The following is a 20,660-nucleotide window of genomic DNA, read 5'->3' on the forward strand; positions in this document are numbered from 1 at the left end:
TAACTGTAGCTTAGCAAAAGGTAGCATACTGTCATTTTTCTGTCAATATTTCTTTTACTTCGTACTTTATTACTTCTTACTATGTCTTTCTTTTAACAGTTTAGAAATAATGAAAAAGAAAAACTTTTATGGTTTTGAAGGAATGACTATGTAGAGTGAGGTGAGGTGGAAAAAACACATGACAAACAGCTTCTCCTTCTGGAGGAAAAAAAACATGGCTAACACTAGCTGACAAGAATAATCACATGCCAAATGTAAAATAATTTTCATTGACCAAGATGACATTTGCCCATTTCTTTGAATTTCTTTGAATGCTAATAAAACCATACATAATACGGCCTTTACTGGCACTCTGCAGCCTAGCTTATTTACTCCAAACTGCTTGAATCATCCCTACTTTGCATTATTCTTTCTTGTGTGACATAAGGAAAGTTTGCTTTAAATTCACTTGACAGTTACATGCAAACAGGGCTACTGGCACCATCTGCCTCTTGCATGTCAACTTGGGGGGGGGACCACTCCCTTAGGCTGTCTGCATGTCTTGTCAGTTATGCATGCTAACACATCGATGGAGAGGGGCTGTGACCTCACGCAGAGGGCAAATCACCTCTACTGACTCCTCTTAGTGTGAAGGAGCAGCTGAACACCCCAGAGGCTCCCCCCCACAACACTGAAGTGCTCATTGTGTGGTGGCTTTAGTCACAAAGATCAAATTTTCTTATTTTCTGAGACCTCCTTCAGCAATAGCAGCAGATGGAGATAAAAAACAACCCAAAGTGCAGTGGACTGCTCCTCTAACAGAGCCTGTGATCAAATACCTTTTCCCAACCAGCTGACTGAAAGCAAACTGGAAACAAGCAGCCACCTGTCTCTTTTGAACACCGCGACACCAACACAGACAGCTGGAGAAAAAACAGTGGTTTGCCACAGTTTTAGTCAAAAGTCTGACTTTTATAGTCAGTGCAAGGAGAAGAAATCCTTTTATTATCCAATATATCCAATGCAACCCTTTTACTATCAAATATATAAGATCTTTGAATTTATTTAACTGAAAGTGACTAACATTACTCCCCATGCTGATTTAAAACAGTGTCCTAAATAGGTTTACTTCCTGGTTGACCTTTGACTTGCTGCACATGCTGCAGCTGTGTGTGCACACTTGTGCTGCTCTTCAGATGTTAAATCATCCTCAGAAAAATAAACACTTGCAAAGACAAGCTGTGTATATTGACACACGTATTAGATTCAATAGTCTGCATGAAAAACAAGAAGGCCTTTTTGAGTGAAGTGTTTCCTGACAATAACCACAGCTGACACAACATGCACATAAGGAGGAGAATGGTAGCCATGGCTGAGAGGAATCATTCCCTCTTTGAGTGCATGTGTGTGTTCCAGCCATGAGGACCTCCAAAACAAGTTATCCAACTCTGTGTTTTCTGGAAGGCTATGCCTTTAGCAAAGCACTGTGGAAAGAAGAGGATTACTCAAGGCTGCAGATCAGTAGAACAGGAAGTGACTGGTCAACACGCAGAGACACAAACACAGTTAATGCTCATGTTTCAGAGCAATAGGGACAAAATATATGAGCTACTGTATGGGCAATTAGAAACTGCGCTCTCACTTGTGTGTTCCAGCAGTCGCAGTGTGAAGGAATGTGCACCCTCAGGCCAAAATGGAGTTCTACCAAAGAATATCCTCATACCTCAGTATCAGGGACACAAGGCGGTTTTGCAAGCCTGGATGTGCATGTGGCATTTACTCAAAAGAAAAACCTAGTTTCATACTCACACACCCAGAAGAAAAATGCATGTATGCACATAGCATGTGCATGTTGTACACGCATGTAACCATGCAAACGCAGCAAAAAAGACGCCTTTTGATATTTCAGCTGTGCCCTTACGTTAACTGACTTGGATGGTGATTGCACCCTGAAAGCCTGGTTGATATTTCTAAGTAGAGCACGGATCCTTGAGGCTCGAGGAGTCTTCTTGGTATAGATAAGAGATGGCTGTTATTTTAACTGAAGGCTCTTGCTGACATACTAACGCAGGGCTGCGGTAAAGCCAGCACATACACTGCACTCTCCGCAGAGACCGACTGCTTCTGATAAAAGTTAAATGCTTATGTTTAATGGCTGGATCAGTCAGCTACTGACATTTCTCATGTAAAGCAATGTATTATGGGTCTGTTTGGGTTAAATGGAAGAAAATAATAATACTGCAAAATATAACAAACTGTAAAGATTTCAGGTGATGCAAACATGCAAAAACTGCTCTTTGTCAGTGCCTGGAACCACCCAGTGTGACCACACCTCAAAATGAAACATTTTCTTTATTTGTACTACAGACATTAGATCTGGGCAGTGAGTCTGAGAGAAGCCTTTGGCTGTTTTTGCAATCTGACTGGTGGGAAGTACAGTCTCCCTGAGGGCAACATGCTACAATCTCCTACCTACCTACAACTAAGCTGCTAAACTTCATTCTTTTGTAGCGTCTAACTAGGTTTCTATGGTTTAGAGATGTTTTAAGTGCTCTTGTTGTTTGATATACTGTATAAATCTTATTTTATGTAGCTTCTACAGGAAATGCAACACGTCTGTCAAATAGGAGATTTTCTGTTAGTAAAAAAAAAAAAAAAAAGATATGAAGTCAGAGTCATTTGTCAAAGTAGGATCTGTAGTTTGACAGATGAAGGCAAAATTAACTACAATCAGGGTTTAAATTACAGGGTAAGGGGAGCTTGGCTCCCCTGGAAAACACTCACCTGAGACGCTAAGGGGGAGCTCTAAAAATAGTCCACTTTCAGGTTATATTTATTTTCTATAAGGTTTCTAATGTTTGTTTAAGTAAGTAAAGAGATCTTATTTACAAAGCACTTGTCACAGATAAAAATCACAAAGTGCTGTACATTAAATATGTGCAATAAAACACAATTTCATAAAATAAATAAATAACCATCAACAAAAAGGTTCCATAGAGGGCTGCTGTGCAAATTAATATGTTTGCTCCCCCCTTATATGCATGAACTACCCATGTCCTTGCAGAGTACCCCACCATCCACAGCATAGAAAATGTCATTTCTACTTCAGCAGGTGTGAGTAGTATGTCACACACACACACACACACACACACACACACACACATTTGCGTCCATGGTGTGGAAACATTCTCATGAGTATACTGTGTCCACTCCCCCATTTTAAGTATCATCTCTGCAGCTGCAGGTGTGGGGATGTCAGGTCATACACACCTTAAACAGCTTGGGGTCAAACTGACCCTCAGAGAAACACCAATGCATGCAATGTGTTCAGCAGACTAAAGAAATATAATCATGATAATTTGACGCTTAATCAATTGTGCCCATTAAATTAAAAAAAAGTCATGAAATATGAAGCAAAAAACAAAACTATTAGGTTTTGAATGATAAACACTGAACGGGGTCAAATTGACCCCAAGGTTAACAGGAGGGTTAAGCAACTGCTACAATACAACAAAGTACAACAGTTATACAATAACACATTTAGAAACACAAATAAGTAAGAATAAATAAATAAATTACATTTACAGAAAGACTATAAAAAAGCAAGTGTTTTCAGTGGTTACGACCTCAAGAACTCCCATGTTGGGAATTAAAAAGTACCTAAAATCACCTTTATCAAATTCCATTTTTTCTGCAACAAACTGCACACAAGAAGTGCACTTGGAGTGGATGTAATTGCTATTAATACATATGACTGTACCTGTGACTTGCAAAGTTGCAATGCAGGCCTGAAAACAAGGCTCCACCAAAAGCTCCTGTGTAATTTGAGCCCCGACTATAATATACAGACCCAGTATAACAAGTACAGAGCAACACAAATTAACAAAAAAAAAGAAAGACAAAGAAAGAGGGGGGGAGCTCAGCAGGGTTTTACCAGCAAAAGCAACAGCATGAACCTTGTGTGCCAAATCTATTAAAATGTGCAAAGCTTTGTGGGTTGATGACATGTTAGCTGAACATCCATTAAATATAATGTATTAGATTTTTTTTGATGGGAGTATTATCTGGCACCCACTTCCTCTAAATCCATGGAGGGGATACATGAGGTGTTTTGATCAGTGCCGACAATACTGCAGCCAAGAAGCTTCAAAGCAAAATGGACTCCAGAAATATCATTAAAAAGGTCTTTTATTCTCTCCATACCATGGGCCTACCCCTGAAAGAAGAAAAAAATGGGGACAAAAGGACTAAATGCCACTTTCTTGAAATAAAACGAATGCTTGAGCTCTTGATGTCAAAGCAAATTCTTAGCCAGTCGAGAATTCCCCCAACATTGAATGTAGCACAGTAGCTGAACTAAAACAACAGATTATGTAACAAGCATTTATTAATTCATAAATTCATTAAGATAAGTAAATTTGGGAGTTTGTCATGAATCCAGCTGAAGTCGTTTGATCAATTTCAATACGTATTTCAAATATAGGGTTTCTTTCTATAATCACTCAAATGAGGGAGGGAGGACAATGCTGAAGAAATCTGTTTAATTAAAAAGGAAAAAAAAAAAAGAAACATCCATCAAGCTTTTGAATACAGAGTCATTTTGCTTGCTTGTTTTTGCATCATCACCAACTCCTTTACCATTCATGCAGCAGGGCTCTACAATAGATTTTTATTTTTAAATCACCAGCTAATGTGGCTGGTAGATTCTTTAAGTTACCAGCCACTCAGAATTTCCACTAAACAAATTCATGTTGGGGGAAAATACGTCAGATTACGAATGCAACTGAATTAATTTAATCATATATGTTTCTTTAAATTAGTTTTTTGACATTCAACAACAATAACATTCTCTTAATGTACTCTTTTCGGGTTAGGAACAAAGTACCTCACTGACACATGACAGGCTATTAGGAAACAGACATTTTAACGTTGTATTTGCATTCATTGTTTTGAGATAAAAGAATTACTATTGTCGTACATTAACTACACTTACTGTTTAGGATTATTGCATACAGATGGAGTACTTTAGCCACCTAAAGACCTTTCTTGGTATTACTGTTTTAAATAGTGGAGCTAAATCTGTAATTTGACCCTCAAGAGCCAATATAACAGATAAATTGCTATGAGACAGTGATCTGTAGTTTCTAAAAGTGGAATCAATATTTTTTGTTTTAATTGTACACAGTATAAACTTATTTTAACCCACATTTGGCAGGTTTGCAGATCAATCTAGATCCTTCCACGCAGCTTCATAACACGCTTCCACCTCCACGCATCCCTGCCAGAACCATAAATCTGATGTGGTAGTTCTGCACTTGGTCAGCCCAACATGCAACTCAACAAACCACAATCTGAGCCAAACTGTTCCATCTTTGTGTAATCCGACCAAAGAATGTGCTCCCAGTATTCATCTTCCCCTTTAATAAACAAAGACAGACTTGTGTTCAGCCTTCCAAAGAGTCAACAGTGCATAGCCCTCACAGATAAAGCTACACATTGGTAAAACGCCTATTTATTGAAACTTACTAACCCATCTAACCCTTCAATTAGGTCGTTGGGAGGCATTTGTAAAAATACTCTGATAGGAAGGCTACAGCACGGATAAGTTAGGTAAATGATCATTTGGCTTGATAATACCGTTAGTGGGCATTACTGTTGGTTTTCATATGTTTTTTAATTTGCCAGCAAAAAAAACAAAAAACAAAGTATCAACCTAAATTACAGGCTAAAAGAGTCTATTAAAAACTAACACTGAAAATTATTGCTTGACTGCACATCCCATTCTGTTCATTAGCAATAATGAGGGTATAAAGAAATTCCACCACAAATAGCATTAACATACAGCCTTCCAATAAGCTACTGCAGATTCACCTCAATCAGAAAAATACAACATGGTCTAGAAAAATGGGGGTAAAAACAGTGAAAGGAGCCTCCACAGACAGAGGGACCACCCACTATGCCAGTAATTGATTGCTGCGTCGACTGTGTTTGACATCGCTGCTCTTCAAGGCAGGATCAGAGCATCAGGCACGCACACACCCGTACACATCGACAACATACCCAGAGGTAGCAGAGAGCAGGACAGGCATGACTAATCAATCGTACTCGCAGCGGGAGTCGACAGGCTGACTGGAGGATTAGTTTCCCCTTGAGACTCCAGAGTCACTTGTAGCACTGCAGCATTATTACACATCCACATATTAAGAAGTCACACATTTACCACATGTAAATATTCCTTTAGTTACTTTACTCTTTGCTTTAAAATGCCCCCTGCTATGCTTTCTCAAAACAGAAACCACTAATGTAAGATTATTAGACTTCTCACCTTTACAATGATTTGTGATAGTGTGAGGATGACTAATGGTGCTTTTCTTTTTAAAAGTAGGAAAAATGATCATTTCTGCAAAAGCCCAGCAAGCACCCCATGCCAACAGTGTGATTTAACAAATATGGAGATAAACAGGAACTGTAACAAGCTCTAGTTACACTCACTGATCTCAGAGATCTTCACGGTCACCGGGCTGGACGTCTTTTCAGCTGCCATGTGCCACCTCCCTCCTCCTCCCGTGCTGCGCCCGCCTTTCTCAATGAAGGCTCGAATTCGGCAGGTGTAAAGCCCTCCGTCTTGGCCGCTCACCCCTCGCACTCCCAGCCTGTACTCCCCGGCGCCAGTTCTCTCCAAGCTCGCCTCACCTCGCTTTTCCTGTGCTCCGGTTGAGGATGCATTTGAGATCACCACCCCGCTGCGATCCATAGTGATGATTTCACGGCCGTCGGCCAGCCAGGCCACTTCCAGGGTCAGAGCAGGCAGGTTGTCAGCGGCAACGAAGCAGAGCAGGGCCAGAGTGTCGCCAGGGGAGTGGAGCAGAGAGGTGGAGAAGGGAGAGGAGGATGAGGCCTTCACACTGAGAGAATGGCCTTGAGAGGACAGAGATGGTATCAGTCAGAAAATAAGCCATTTCAACAGATAAAAGGTAAACAAACTGAATGCTTTAACACACAAATATGACCGATTAAGAAGCTTATTAACACTCAGTGAACAATTAAGAAACCTTCTAAAACATTAGAAATACTTAAGTCACATTGTGCTTTTAGAAAAACAATAGGACGACATGGAAGGACTGCAAGAAGAGAGAGGCTCATACAAACCAGAAGCCTGTTGAGTTGGAGTTTAATGCACTACATGAAAAATGTGTCATGTTTGGATGAGTGAAAGCTTTGCATTTCAGCATAACCTTATCCTAGCCTTCCTCCACGGCATCACTGATTGCCGCTGGGAGCAATGTTTTTCAAAGACGTTGAGGCGTTCTTGGAGGGCACCACAAATCCGTTGGTTGATTTTAGGAACAACATCTCTATCAACAATTCAGTCAAGAGAAATGACTTTCACCAGGATGCATTCACACTGGCACTGTTTGGTTTGCTTTAAGCAAACCCTGGTTCGCTTCCATGGATACTCCGGTGCATTTGGAGCAGTGTGAACGGGCATTCGGACTCTGGTGCAGACCAAGAAGCAAACTCTGGTCTGCTTGAAACCTAGGTGTCTTGCAACATGTCAGATATCTCACCGCCTCTCCTGCTGTTCATACAGGACATACTGGGAGGTGCAAACTGCATTAGGTTTAATTGCCAAAATGAAAACAGAAACCCCAAGAATTAAAGAAATTTCTTGTTGACGTGATCAAGCCTTTTTCAGCCCTGGCCAATCAGTGAGCCATATTTTCTTCTTCTTTCTTCATAGTCAACGGTCATTACAAGAAATACCTCCCCCTAGTTGGTCTGCTTGAGTAAAGTGCAGTGTGACAGCAAACTAAACAAATCGAGGTGCAGAAATTTTCTGAAAATTACCACCTAACTGAACAGAATTTCCCTGACTATCCTTGTGTGAATGCACCCAATGACAATCCAGAAAGTACTGGACCCAAAGGTAGTATATTATAAGAGGCCACACTCGCTCCTAAATACCCTTTCGTCTTTATGTAAACAACCAGGATCTTTGTAATTCATTTCAAACCAATCCAGTGAAAAAGGAGTAGGCTTAAGCAGTGATTTTGTCCAGCTGTAACTTCTGACCACAAAACAGTTAGACACACTTAATGATTCTTTGAAGTTTTTGTGGGTTTAATTTAGTCTTGTTTGCATGACAGTACTCGGTATAGGCTTTTAGCAAAGGTTATCCAAGTCATTTTGGCAGACTACACGGTAGGATTAGTGTCTCTTAGGGTGTGAATAGATCATCTGTAGTGCATCTCATGCAGCCCCGTTTACGGGCTCTTTTGAAAAAGCGGTTTAAAACAATGAAGACAATGAGCCAACATTGTACTAGTGGGGAGGTGGTGGTGGACATGGATAGGAGGGCACTGGCTCAAAATGTTAAGGACCAATGCCTTATCCAGGCTGTATAATGAGGTGGTGGTAGTATCATGGTTTGAGATTGCTAAGCTGCATCTGGGCCAGGATGGCTATCATTATGGAAAATTATATAAGATAGATGAAGGATAATTAAAACAACAAAATAGACAACAGAAGTAAACATTAGATCCTGTTCTAAGTTTCTAAGCAGCAGTGTTACGCTAGTTGACTGGCTAGCACAATGCCAACACTTACAGATTCTGATTTAACACATGCCGACATACTGAACAAAAACTGAGGAATGACAGGTGGGTCTTTACTTTCCCAAGGCAGTCTACTAGCAAAGATCCTCAACCACTCCCCGCTCCCCAAAACAGAAAAGACCAGCAAATTAAAAATGTCAATCTTTCCTTTACATCTTCAAACTAGCATTTGAATCAGGGGTTTTAATATGGTCTCCAGTAACAACATAAACAGCAGTAATACAGAGAAGAGTCTGTATGGTGTCTGGACAAGGACAAAAGAGACAAAGCCAACTCTGTTTGACTTTTTTCATCCTCTTTACTCAAGTCAGTAAGTCAATATGAAGTGACTGAGACACAATGGATGTGAGATTGAGACCGGTGTCTGTGTGCGTTGCTCATCTTTGGTTTCATTACAAACCACTGGGTGCTCTGAAGCACTTAAGAGGGTATGGTAGCCCAGAAAGATATAAGATATGGTGACCAGAGCAACCACAATGAATGAGGGAGAGAGTATGTGTGTGTGCGTACAGAGGCCTCTCTATGGATAAAATAAGACAGAAAGACAGGCAGTGAGGGTCATGAACCCCCTGGGAGAGCGCAAGGCTGAAGAGAAGAAAAAAAGACTTAAGAGGAGAGGATGCCTTTAAAACAAAGGCAACCACACAACAGAATAAGAACTCTCCCACGTCCTTATCTTTTCCCACTCTTCATTTTCTTTCAATGTCACTGCAAATCCAACACATTAGCATAGAAACCCACACAAACACATGGTTACCTCTCACCACAAATCAACAGTAAGATCAGATTTGAAGATAGGATCACGATAGCGCATGTGACACATTCTGTAGGTTATTTAAAAGGCTCTTTTGAAGGCTGGATACCAACCAGCTTTGATCTTTTTTGGGTAACAGAGCTAAAAGATATTCTACGTTTAAGTAAATGACACATGGAGCTTAGGCAATGCAACAAAGCATTAAGCATCAAGGCCCAGACATTTAGAAATTGATCCATTTATCACCAGGCTACAATAATTATACTGTATATAATGCTAATTAATAAAAAGAAGTCTAGCTCAGGAAACCAACGGTTCAAATCTTCATTGCAGTCAATTAGCTTGAAGTTTTACAGAAATTTTCAAAGGGCTTCATTAAAAGCATACCCTTAGGTCTGAATGGTTTGGGTCTTAAAAAGGCAAGCTTATGGTCATGCACTTAACAGATGCATCATGCACCAAATATCCTAACTCATTTTCATAATCTGTTGCCTACAATTAGCACAACGCAGCTCCACTGCCAACATTTAGAATAAGCACCTTGGGCGCCAAGCAGAGATGAGGAAGAGGCTACAGATGGCTGCTGAGCTCACCTTTCTAACCATTTTCTTGTTATTCAAACCAAACTGGTGACTTCTAATAAAAACCACCAAATCTCACATGCTACTATTTGTGCTGAAGCCACAGTGTAAACATGGTTTTAATTAACCGCCATGTGCTCAAGTGTTCAGCAAATTAAGTCACTAAATGTATAATTATATGGTTTAGTAGAAATGTGGATCAATGAGCATTAGTGGGGTGAAAGTCCTAAATCTTAAGGCTGAAGGCTGATGTAAGTGGGCAGTTTGAAGATGAAGACGTGTACAGTTTTAACTGCCTTGATGTCTTTTCCAAATTCAAGTCCCTGAACGTTTTTTGTGCCTTTAATTGTGCATTATTGTATTCAGCCTAAGAAAAATCCAAGAACATGAGCTAAAGAGCTGAAGGCAGCTTGTTTAAAAAGAAATCTGCAGCCATGCTAACAGCTCTGTTAGAGCTGCCTTAATCTAAATGATAATATGAGAATGCCAACAGGCACACAGCTACAATCCAAACAGATGTTCCCTAAATACAATGTTTCCCCTGGCCATCATTTTAGTTTGATGTGCTAGCATGCTACCAATTAGCACACTGCATAAAGTACAATGGAGACTAATAGGAATGGATGGCTATGATGTAAACAAACGAGGATCAGCAAATTTAAAACGATTCATCCTAAGAGGATCATAAATGTCTGATGAATTTCATGGCAATCTATTTAATGTTTGTTGAAGCAAGACACTGCCACTGGTTTATTAATTTGGACAAAAGAAGTGGTGCTTACTCTAAGCTGACATAGTTATGCTTCTGGTGGGCGGCTCATCTTACCTGTAGGTGTGACAGCAACAGTTCCCAACTCTTTTGTACTCTCCACGATTTTTACCCACTTCCCTCCAGTTTCATGCGTCCATTCTGTTCCGTTGCATTCATAAATCCCTTCATCTGACGTCATCACTCTAGAAATCACAAGTTCAAAGAGTCCATTCGTGCCGGGTACCAATCGGATGCCGCCGTCTGCATAACGACGGGCGAACTTTGTGCCAGTAACCACCTCTCCCTGAGGACCAAATGTCAAAATTTGCTCCGATGTTGCGCCCTTCTTCACCGACCAGGTGACAGACAGGTAGGTGGGGTGGGTGAGTTCCCGGGTGACGTTGCAGGACAGCGTGATATCACTTCCCTCCGGGACCACAGGAGGCAGCGCCTTGGGCGAGACCTTGAGCGTGTTTGGGATAACTGGCAAGAAAACAGACACTACATTAGTCATACTGTAACAATCTTAAAAATATAAACAGAGAAAAGACACACTGAATACTTGTGCAGCCATCTTTTGAGTTTCACACCCCTACAGAGCGCTGAGCTCTTTTTAAATGTAGAACTATAATCCTTTTAACCCTTTACAACCCTTGTGTCAAATACACATTTCTTTAAATACCATAACACAGACTATTTACAATATTGACGTAATTCCAACGAATTCTGAAAGCTGAGAAGCGCAGCTTTCCGCCGATAACCCGAACAAAAATGAGAAAAGTTTCAGGCTTTCATATCCCTTTGGAATGATGCACCTGTAATTCTAAACCTCTATAATATCACCGTATATGTGGACATTATCTCTGCAGAAGCAAACTGATAAAGTTAAACAGGACTAAATTAAAAGGTTTTAGTACAGATAGTTCAGAAGACTCCAAAATAGCCATTTTGGCACCATCTCCTTCAGGTTTTAAACATTTTCCCAAATATATGCTGCCCTGTTTTCTTCCTTTTAGTGAGAAAAATGCACAGAAGAAATTAAATAAATCCCCCAACAAGTTCTAGGTAAGGACTTTTCCCTGTGCAGCCTGGATTCAACACCTGCCTTCTGTTTTTTCATGCTAGGCTACTAGCCGTTATCAAACATTCCTCTCTGGCTCATTTGTTAAGTAAATACTTCAAAAGGCAGCACCAAGTTAAAACTGAAAGGTTAATGACTCAACAGTCAGCCGTTAGGACATACGTATTAACTGGGTGGGTTGACACAATCAATGAATGAGGATCACTTCACACTTAAGTTGCCTCCAGGTGATTAACCTGTCATATTAAGGCTGAGCTCACAGTTTGGGTAAGGTGGGGGTAACTTTTGAGGTTCTGACGTAAGCCAGAACTCTTGTCAAGGCCACGGGTGAAACCAGAAGTGAATGAGCAAACAGCTCCATATAAAGGTGTAAATTTGTGATTGCATGTGTAGTGTGTGAGCACGAAACACACCCAGGGGAGTGGTTAGGTAACCCAGCAAACTCTTATTCACTCTCAGACAACAGCTTTACCTCTGCTCTTTCATCCCGAGCTGCTTTTGTTCTAAAAATGCATCTTAACGTCGCATTCAAGTGTACAAGCAGGTTTTGTTTTTTTGTTTTTTTCCAAACAAAGCGACCACAGACTGCTTTCTTTCTTCTCTTTATATATATTAAAAAAAGACCGCTGGTTGCTCTTTTTTTTTTTTTAGAAATCTAGGAACTCATGACTTTTGGATGTCCTGTTGGGAATGGGACTGCTTTCAAATGCAGCCATGGAAAAAGAAATGTAAACAAAAAGCAATAAATATGTTTTTACTTCATGCAAAGTGGAAAAAAAGACAGATGCTTTGAGGAGTTGCATGGAAGCAGTGAAGCCACAGGGGGTTAATAACAATGTTCAGCAGCAATCTAAGAGTGGGGTTTGAATGTCTGCAACACAGGCTCTGCTTGATTCTGATCTTATGCTCAAAATGTCATAAAAACAGGAGTGGGAGCTTGGATGTGCCCTAATAAACTCAAAGGGATTTCTTTCTTATCAGTTTTCACACTACTCTCCCAAATTGCCAGAGAGAAATTGTTTTTCTGATAATGATGAGATATTTTAGTTTTATTTCTAAGAAATCAGTAAAAGCACTCAGAAACTTCACCTAGTGTTTGTTTAAAGCATCATTTCCTTTTTCATGGCTACTCATGAATGTTTATCCTGTTCTTTATGGATTAGGTGTTCCAGAAAAGCCCATTTCAGGACTCTAAAACGATCATCTACTGGACAGCATTTTCCAAAACCTAAAGCAGTCTTGGTAAAATGTAAATCTTTTCTCTGGATCTTGTTTTTACTCGGGATTGCTCTTCATTTTTATTCAGGATTGCTCTTCATTTTCATTCTTTTATCTTTTAATCTGTTCCGATTACTCTCCCAGTCCCTGCCTCAGCATGATGCTGTCATTACCATGATTGACTGGAGGGATGGCATTAGAAACAAGCCCATTTTCGCAAACTGGAGGGTTCTTCTAAAGAAGCATATATGAAAAGTTCTTTATAAATAAAGTCTGACTGAGTGACTATCGCCACTAGTGGTTAGGGATAGGAGTTTTAAGTGACTTTTGAAGTTGACTAACCAAGTCAATAAAATCAGTTATCTGATTAGTAATGACGCCATTAATTTATGCTCGCTTACTTTCAGACATGCAATTCTCATAACACTGTAAACATTAGCTCCACCTCTCTGAATAGAGAAACATAACTCTCCTCTTGCCCCAAAAAAAAATCCGTTGCATCTTAAAAGCGGTAGTCAACTATGTGTGTCGTTCTAAATAACTGCGTAGTCATGTACATCCCTACCTACTCTCTACAGTTTGGTTAAAAGATCTTTGTCTTTTTGGGCTTCTCAAGAATGTTTCTCCCATTCTTCTCAAGTCAGATGTTCCAGAAAATCCCACTGCAGGATCCTAAAGGTCCGTTTAGACTCGACACATAAGACGGATAAACATAAGACAGTTTCGTCCGTCAGTTGCGCGTGTGGTCTAGTCCGTTTTCACAGAGCTTAGCGATCCACGTTTAGGACGTGTTGGGCAGTTGGACACAACTTTATAGCGATGCATTACAGCCGCTAACCGGTGTCTGAGACTGATTTCAGATCGAACTCACCACTGCCCACTAGTGAAGAATTGACTTAGCCTGTGCATGTGGCAAATATGTGCTCAAACAGGTAAATCTGAGATCTTGCCCTTTGTGACCTCACAAAAGGGAAATAACTACTCCCCCGGTAGTGGATACTGCCATTGACCCAGCCCCCGGCTAGTTGAGCCTACCCTGTAAAATCACAGAGCGGGCACCAGTGAAAGCCGGATCCTCTCCCAGAGAGGGGCGAGACAGGCACCACTCATGAACATTTAAAGGTTCAGACACAGAAACAGCCTGTTCTCATTACAGTTCACAAGAGCTACTTTTGGAATGACTGACATTAAGGACCAAGGTTGAATTTGGGGTAATACACTTTGAAAACAATGTTGTTGGACCTCTGACACCCATATAAAATTGTTAAAAAAAACAAGGTATAATATGGAACCTTTAATAAAAAAATTAATCTGTTTAAAGGCAAGTCTGAAACATTAAATCATATTATAGTGTATTGATCCTAGCATTTAAAGTCAAAAGCAGCTTTTCATTGGAGATTCATTTGTCCATTGTGGGAGCCAATTCTAGTCATGTTTCTAATGAATCCAAGAAGTGGCAGATGGCTCGGAATAAAAAGTACGTAGCCATGAATTATGGGAGTTACAATGACGCCACATTTACATCCCTGCAGACAGACTGCTTTGTATGCGTTTAAAGAGATGAGAAAACAGCTCAGCTCATCTTTATATTGTAAATGCACTTGATAATGACAAACATGTCTTCATGTAGACTATTTCAAAGGAGAAATGTAGCTAGCATCCCTCTTCTGGCCTGGTTACCTAAAGAATCTTGTTGTAAAATGGTCATGGGGTCAAGATTCTTTAATTATTAAAAGTACAACTTTCCAATAAATAAATAATGATAACTGCTAATGATAATACAAGAGAATAAACACTATTTTAGCAGGTTTTACTGTCTTGACAGTATTCGCATGGACTGCCATGGAATCCAAAACATCAACTCTTGTGCTGTGTAATAACATTTGACCAATGTGAGCCTACAGCTTCAGCAAAATGTGTGAGCAGTTGTGTTAAATTTGGCAGGGAAAAAGCTTAAGGGAATCCAACCACTAACCAAATCCTTGGAACCTCACTTTGAGGTCAGGAGCCTAAAACTGAAGAAGGCCCTGGAGGAGCTGGAGGAGGAGGATGAAAAAATATCAAATTTCTGGCTGAGGCTCATAAGTAGGACAAAATTGGGGAAAGTAAAGGCTTCTTACGCCAAGTCAGTGTGTAGAGATGCCCTGACATTGTCATGTGTCTTTTCAGAGTAAGAGGAATCAGTTCTACAGTTCCCATCTTGCTTTAAAATGTAAAACATAACCTCGGCAAGTCTTTGCAACCAACTCTCAAAGAATTTTATTAAAGCATTAAATACACAAGAGAAAGGGGCTTAATTTGAATCCTTAAGGTATTTCTACATTGAAAATTAATTCTGAACATGGGTATGACCACAGTTTTTTTTACACTGATCCACAAAGGCAGTACAAATAACCCACTCTTCTTATATCAATTAGTCTGTAGTTTCCCACCCCTCAGCAACCTATCCTTTACTTGTTTCTTACATAACAAAAACAACCTCAGTGGAGGAAGCGTGTATGCGTAACATCAGTCTAATAAATGTGGTGTACAAGCCTCGACTGTTAAAAATCTAACTCATCCACCCTTAATGACGTCTCCGCTGCAGACATTTTCTCATACATATCCTGAAAAATGCTGCACTTGCTAATACATATGCTCTACAAGTACACCACAATCTCTCTCGCATATAAACAGTACTGCCTAGTTAATTCAGGTCTAAATTTAACAAGGTGTCTGGGGAGCCAGGCTGGGAAGCAGAGAGCAGCTGAACATGATGATGCATTATGGAGCCAACTAACCTGCTGTCTGACATCACTGTCACTTCTTCTCTTAAATTTGTGAGTTTCTCAGCTTTAAATCTTCCTCAGCCTCAGCTGAAACCCTGCCCCCTGATAATGGGCTAAATGGTTTTAGAGGTCATAGGTTAAAATCCAAGTTCAAAGCAAAATGTTTGTTTAACAACTACAAAACTGTATAAAAGAAAATCCAATTAAAAATCAAAGGAAAATGCTGAATATATATTTCCTGGTCAGAAAATAGCAAAAACAAAGTGAACACGGGAAACTTTGAAAACGATCTGAGTAACTAGAAACATGTATACAGACTTTATGTTAGGAGGTATAGTTTAATACTCTAGAAAAAACCTATTAGAACTGCCAGACATATGAGGAAGGTGGTTCATGTGTTTTTGGAAAGTGGATGAGTTAACACAGCAGCAACCAGCAAATAAAGTTAAATACAAACATTTTAACCAGACTGTATATCATTTGCCTTGAAAACTCCAATAATTTTTTTTTTGCCCTCTTATGGCCAATAAGGTGCTTTCCAGAGTATTTGTATCTTTCCATCCATTATCAACACCCACTTATTCCAATGCAAGGACCCTGCTACTTCTAGGCCAGAAGCAGGGTATACCCTGGACAGGTAGCACTCCATCGCAGGGCCAACACAAAAAATAACTACAAACGCTCTCACTCCCTCCAGAGGAGAATTGAGGGGAGACTGATCTCCCTTAAACAAACCCTGGTCCACTTCCACAGACGGTTCGTTTAAAGCAGAGTGAACATGCATTCACACCCTGGCGCGAACCAAAGAAGTGAACTCTGGTCCGTTTGAAATTCGGAGGTCTCAGTTCAGATCACTTGCAAACGAACCCTGGTGCCGTGAATCAACAAGAGGAGGTTGCGTAGGACGTGTCACCGACTCTCCTGCTGCTCATACTGGACAGATTCTGGTGAAAACCATAATAGGTTTAAACACCAAAGTAAAAAGAGAGATTACTTCATTATTTACTTGCACTGAACAAGCCATTTTTGGTCCTGGCCAATCCATGAACCCGATTTTCTTCTTCTTTCTTGTGTTATTGGTTGTGTTGAGGGACATTACCCCAGCGATCCGTTGATGTAACTGTGTGACCCTGTTTAGGTGGTTTGGTCCACTAGAGTCAAGTGCAGGGTGAAACCAAACCAAAGTGTGAAATTTTTCTGAATTTCCCACCCAATCGAAGAGCCCCCAACACTATCCTGGTGTGAATGTGCCCTTAGGGAAACCAAACAAGCATGATTTTGGACTGTGGGAGGAAGCCGGTGTACATAGCTCAGGCCAATGGAGCCAACCAATCAGAACCAGCTGTGCTTTGTTGTCACAGAATATGTTTAAATATGTTGAAAGACAGTTATCCATTTTATGGGATGTTTATTGACTGTACATTTAACAATCTTATCTCAATTATCTTTGAATGTGACATCACTGAAATCCATTTGTAAGTTACTACTTAGAATAGAATAGAAATACTTTATTAATCCCTTTGGAGAGTCCTCAGGGAAATTTGGGAAACTTGTGTAGCCTGCTGGTTTTCCTATCGGACGTCAATCTTTCTGCTGAAAGACGCATTCATACACTCATTTGCAAGTGTGTTTGCATTTCAACATCACAAGAAAAAGACTTTTAATGAATTTATACTACAAGTACCTCATATTTTAAGTTTTCTGTAAGATAATGCCCAGTCATGATAACTAAACTACATTAGATTTACTATATTAGAAACATTTTGTTATAAGGAGGAAATGCGGTTGTGTGGACACAAAGCACTTCAACATACTGTAAGAGCAGAAGAGGAAGAAGTATATCTGATCTGACGGACCACACAGGGTACAATCATATCTCCATTCAGATTTATGTTTGACTTGCAAAACTTGTCCAGTCAGTTAGAATACTTTAAAATCAGAAGCATTTTTGGAAAGTAGTTCTTTATTTTAATACTTCCTCCCTGCTACTGTGCTCAAGTGTTCTGAGATTTAAACAATGTAAGGTTAATCTTGTGTAATATGTTAAAAGATTATTTTCTCCATCAAGCTCGAGCAGGCTATGATGTCTATAATTTCAACTGTTTTTGACTTCTACTTCCTATAGTATCAGAAAATATGTATAAAAAATAAATAAACCATCTCAAAAAGCAACTTCTTTATGTCAATTCCTCTTTTTGTGTTTCTCCTATCAACTGGAAAAGGGTGGAGTGTCCTCTCCGGGTCAGGAATGAGATCCTGCCCCAGGTGGAGGGGTTCAAGTATCTCGGAGTCTTGTTCATGAGTGAAGGATGGAGCAGCAGGTGGATCAGTGATGTGGGCTCTGCATCGGTCTGTCGTGCTGAAAAAGGTTTACGGGTTGATCTATGTTCCTACCCTCACCCATGGTCAGGTTATCAGCTGTGGTAAGTGACTAAAAGATCAAGATCATGGATACAGGTGGGCAAAATTAAGTGTCTGGACTCTCCCTCAGAGAAAGTAGGAAGCTCAGTCATTCGGGAGGGGCTCAGAGTAGAGCTGCTGCATCAAGAGGAGCGAGATGAGGTGGCTCTGGGATCTGCTTAGGCTGCCTCCCTGGTGATGTACTCCAGGCAGGTCCCATGAGCCCCAAAGAAGACTCAGAACTACATTTCTCAGCTGGCCTGGAATAGCCTCTGGATCCCACTGGACTAGCAGGAAAAAGTGCCAAGGAGAGGGAAGTCTGGGCTTCCCTGCTCAAGCTGTTGCCCCTGCAACCCAACCTTGGATAAGTGGTAGGAAATAGATGGATATTTCTTTTATTTTCAGGCTCTATTAAAATGCTTCACATGATTACAGTTTAAATAACATAGACACTCCCCCTTGCCTTGAAAGCACACTTTCTTCTAATTGGCAGGCTTACTTAGAAACTTCTCAAAGCAAACTAAACTTTGTGAGTAATATTTTTTTTCTGTATTTGCTCTGTCAATGGTCGTATATGTAGAAAATATAACATAACGCTTGCAGAAGTGGAAGATATTTGCAGCCTGGAAACACCAATTTAATTCATGGAGATAATTTTAGACATGCTTCCCTCATTATCTGAAAGTTTGACATCCAACATTTGGACATTGTGCATAAATCACAGCTTTTCAGGCAAAGCATAACCAACTTTCTGTAAGATAAATCATTCTGCTGCTTCAAATGCTTCAATGTCTGTGATTCAACATGTCTCCCATACAAGAGGAGTTATATTATATCCAAATCTCCATATCCCTAGCCCTCATTTGAATCAGGCCAAGTACTCCCACCTGACATCTGCTCCCATCCACGAATGTGTTGAGGTGTGTTGTATGTCTGTGTGAAAGCCAAATGATGAGCCAGTAATTGTCTAAAACCAGCAGGGATGTGTGTGTGTGTGTGTGTGTAGGAGGATATATACATGATCAGCAGAGCATTAGTAAGTCATGAGGATAGCTGTTAAATGAACCAACAAAGGCTGCCATGCTCACACACAGTAAAACAAAGCTACAGTAGGTCATAGTGTTTCAGTGACTGGACCTAAAACCTAAAAAATGTCACATAAACATTATTTCATACCAGTGAGTTGGACCTGAGCCACATAGTTGCCGCTGATGACCAAGTCGGTGCTCGGCGTGTGACACCAGTAGAAACCAGCGTCCTGAGACTTCACCTCCGCGATTTTCAGCTCCGCCTCGTTGTCTTTGAGCCGCACCACCGAGATGTCGCCAGACGCGATGCGCTTGCTGAGCGTAGAGTCTGAATAACTGGCATCGAAGGTGGAGATTATTTTTATCTTTGGCCCATTCATCTCCCTGGACATCTCCCACTCAAAATCCTGCAGGACAGAGTGGGAGGATGACTGCTCCAACCAGTTTTCTATTCACTTTGTGTTGCATTCATGGTCTTCAGAGGATGAATCTGGTCTTTGTTCTTTTACAACCACCAAATGTAAATTACTATAATATTCTACAGCTATATACTAATGGCAAAGTTTTATATTCAACCTCTTCAATGGATGTACCATTTTTGGCTAAACAGGCTTTTTCATGAAAATAATCTCCAAGAAAAGCAGCAACTAATCCTGTGTGAGTAATCTACTGTTGAGAAAAACATCCACCCTAACGAACAAAAACAGAAAATCACAGGTCATGTACCTGCTCACGAGGTCCTCCGTAGTCTCGAACATCACATTTTATGGAGACTGGTTGACTCTCTACTCTGATCAACGGACCAGGAGACACTCTCACCACCCGGGCCGAACACTCACCTAAATGAACAGAGAAAAAGGGATTAAAAACAAAACAAAAGCCCCTCTGATCCTGACAACGCACACAAATCAATGTGCATGCTCAGCAGTAGCTTAAGAACCATAAAATACAATTTACAAAAACTATTTGCCATATTTAGACATATTTACTAAGGATGAACTGCAAGCATGGTGACAAGTAAACAAAGCGAGCACTTTAGCAGCCTGCTACATGACTCATGAAGTTTTGCAAATTAGAGGCTGACAGATGATTTTTTTCTTTTTTAAACGGAGACCAACACTGTCGGCCATGTTCTAACAAGCATAACAGAAAGTAAGATACAGGTGGAGGGCTTGTTGCAACTTGAGGGGAAGTTTGATGATACTAATAATGAGGATGATGTGCAAAACCCATGAACTGTAGTTTACTTTTGTGTTTGGCAGCTTGTTTGGTTTCATGTGTGTGAGCATACCGAGTATGGGTTCTTTTTCTGCCTTCTAACAAGACACAAATCTGCTATACACTCCAGTTTACCATCTCTTTCAGGCTCCATACAATTAAATCCAAAGATACTGAATGTTGGTCATGCTGGTGTGTAAGGAAACAGACTGGCTACGGTTTGTTCACACAGTGAGTAAACTGAATCATGAAACATTTGGTGGGTAT

The 20,660-nt window shown here is 40.3% G+C and overlaps 1 protein-coding gene across 1 annotated transcript in view; it reads right to left on the bottom strand.

Annotated features, from left to right (window-relative positions):
- The window catches only part of ptgfrnb (prostaglandin F2 receptor inhibitor b), a 67,051-nt gene that overhangs the window by 43,002 nt on the left and 3,389 nt on the right, over window positions 1-20,660 (bottom strand). The window contains exons 2-5 of the mRNA XM_041978921.1: window positions 19,902-20,014; window positions 19,324-19,582; window positions 10,756-11,163; window positions 6,472-6,897 (exon numbers count right to left, since the gene is read on the bottom strand). Of these exons, the coding sequence (XP_041834855.1) occupies window positions 6,472-6,897; window positions 10,756-11,163; window positions 19,324-19,582; window positions 19,902-20,014 (1,206 nt within the window). The remainder of the gene's footprint in view (window positions 1-6,471; window positions 6,898-10,755; window positions 11,164-19,323; window positions 19,583-19,901; window positions 20,015-20,660) is intronic.

The sequence above is a fragment of the Melanotaenia boesemani genome, chromosome 24, assembly GCF_017639745.1.
Source record: "Melanotaenia boesemani isolate fMelBoe1 chromosome 24, fMelBoe1.pri, whole genome shotgun sequence".
Classification (NCBI taxonomy): Eukaryota; Metazoa; Chordata; class Actinopteri; order Atheriniformes; family Melanotaeniidae; genus Melanotaenia; species Melanotaenia boesemani.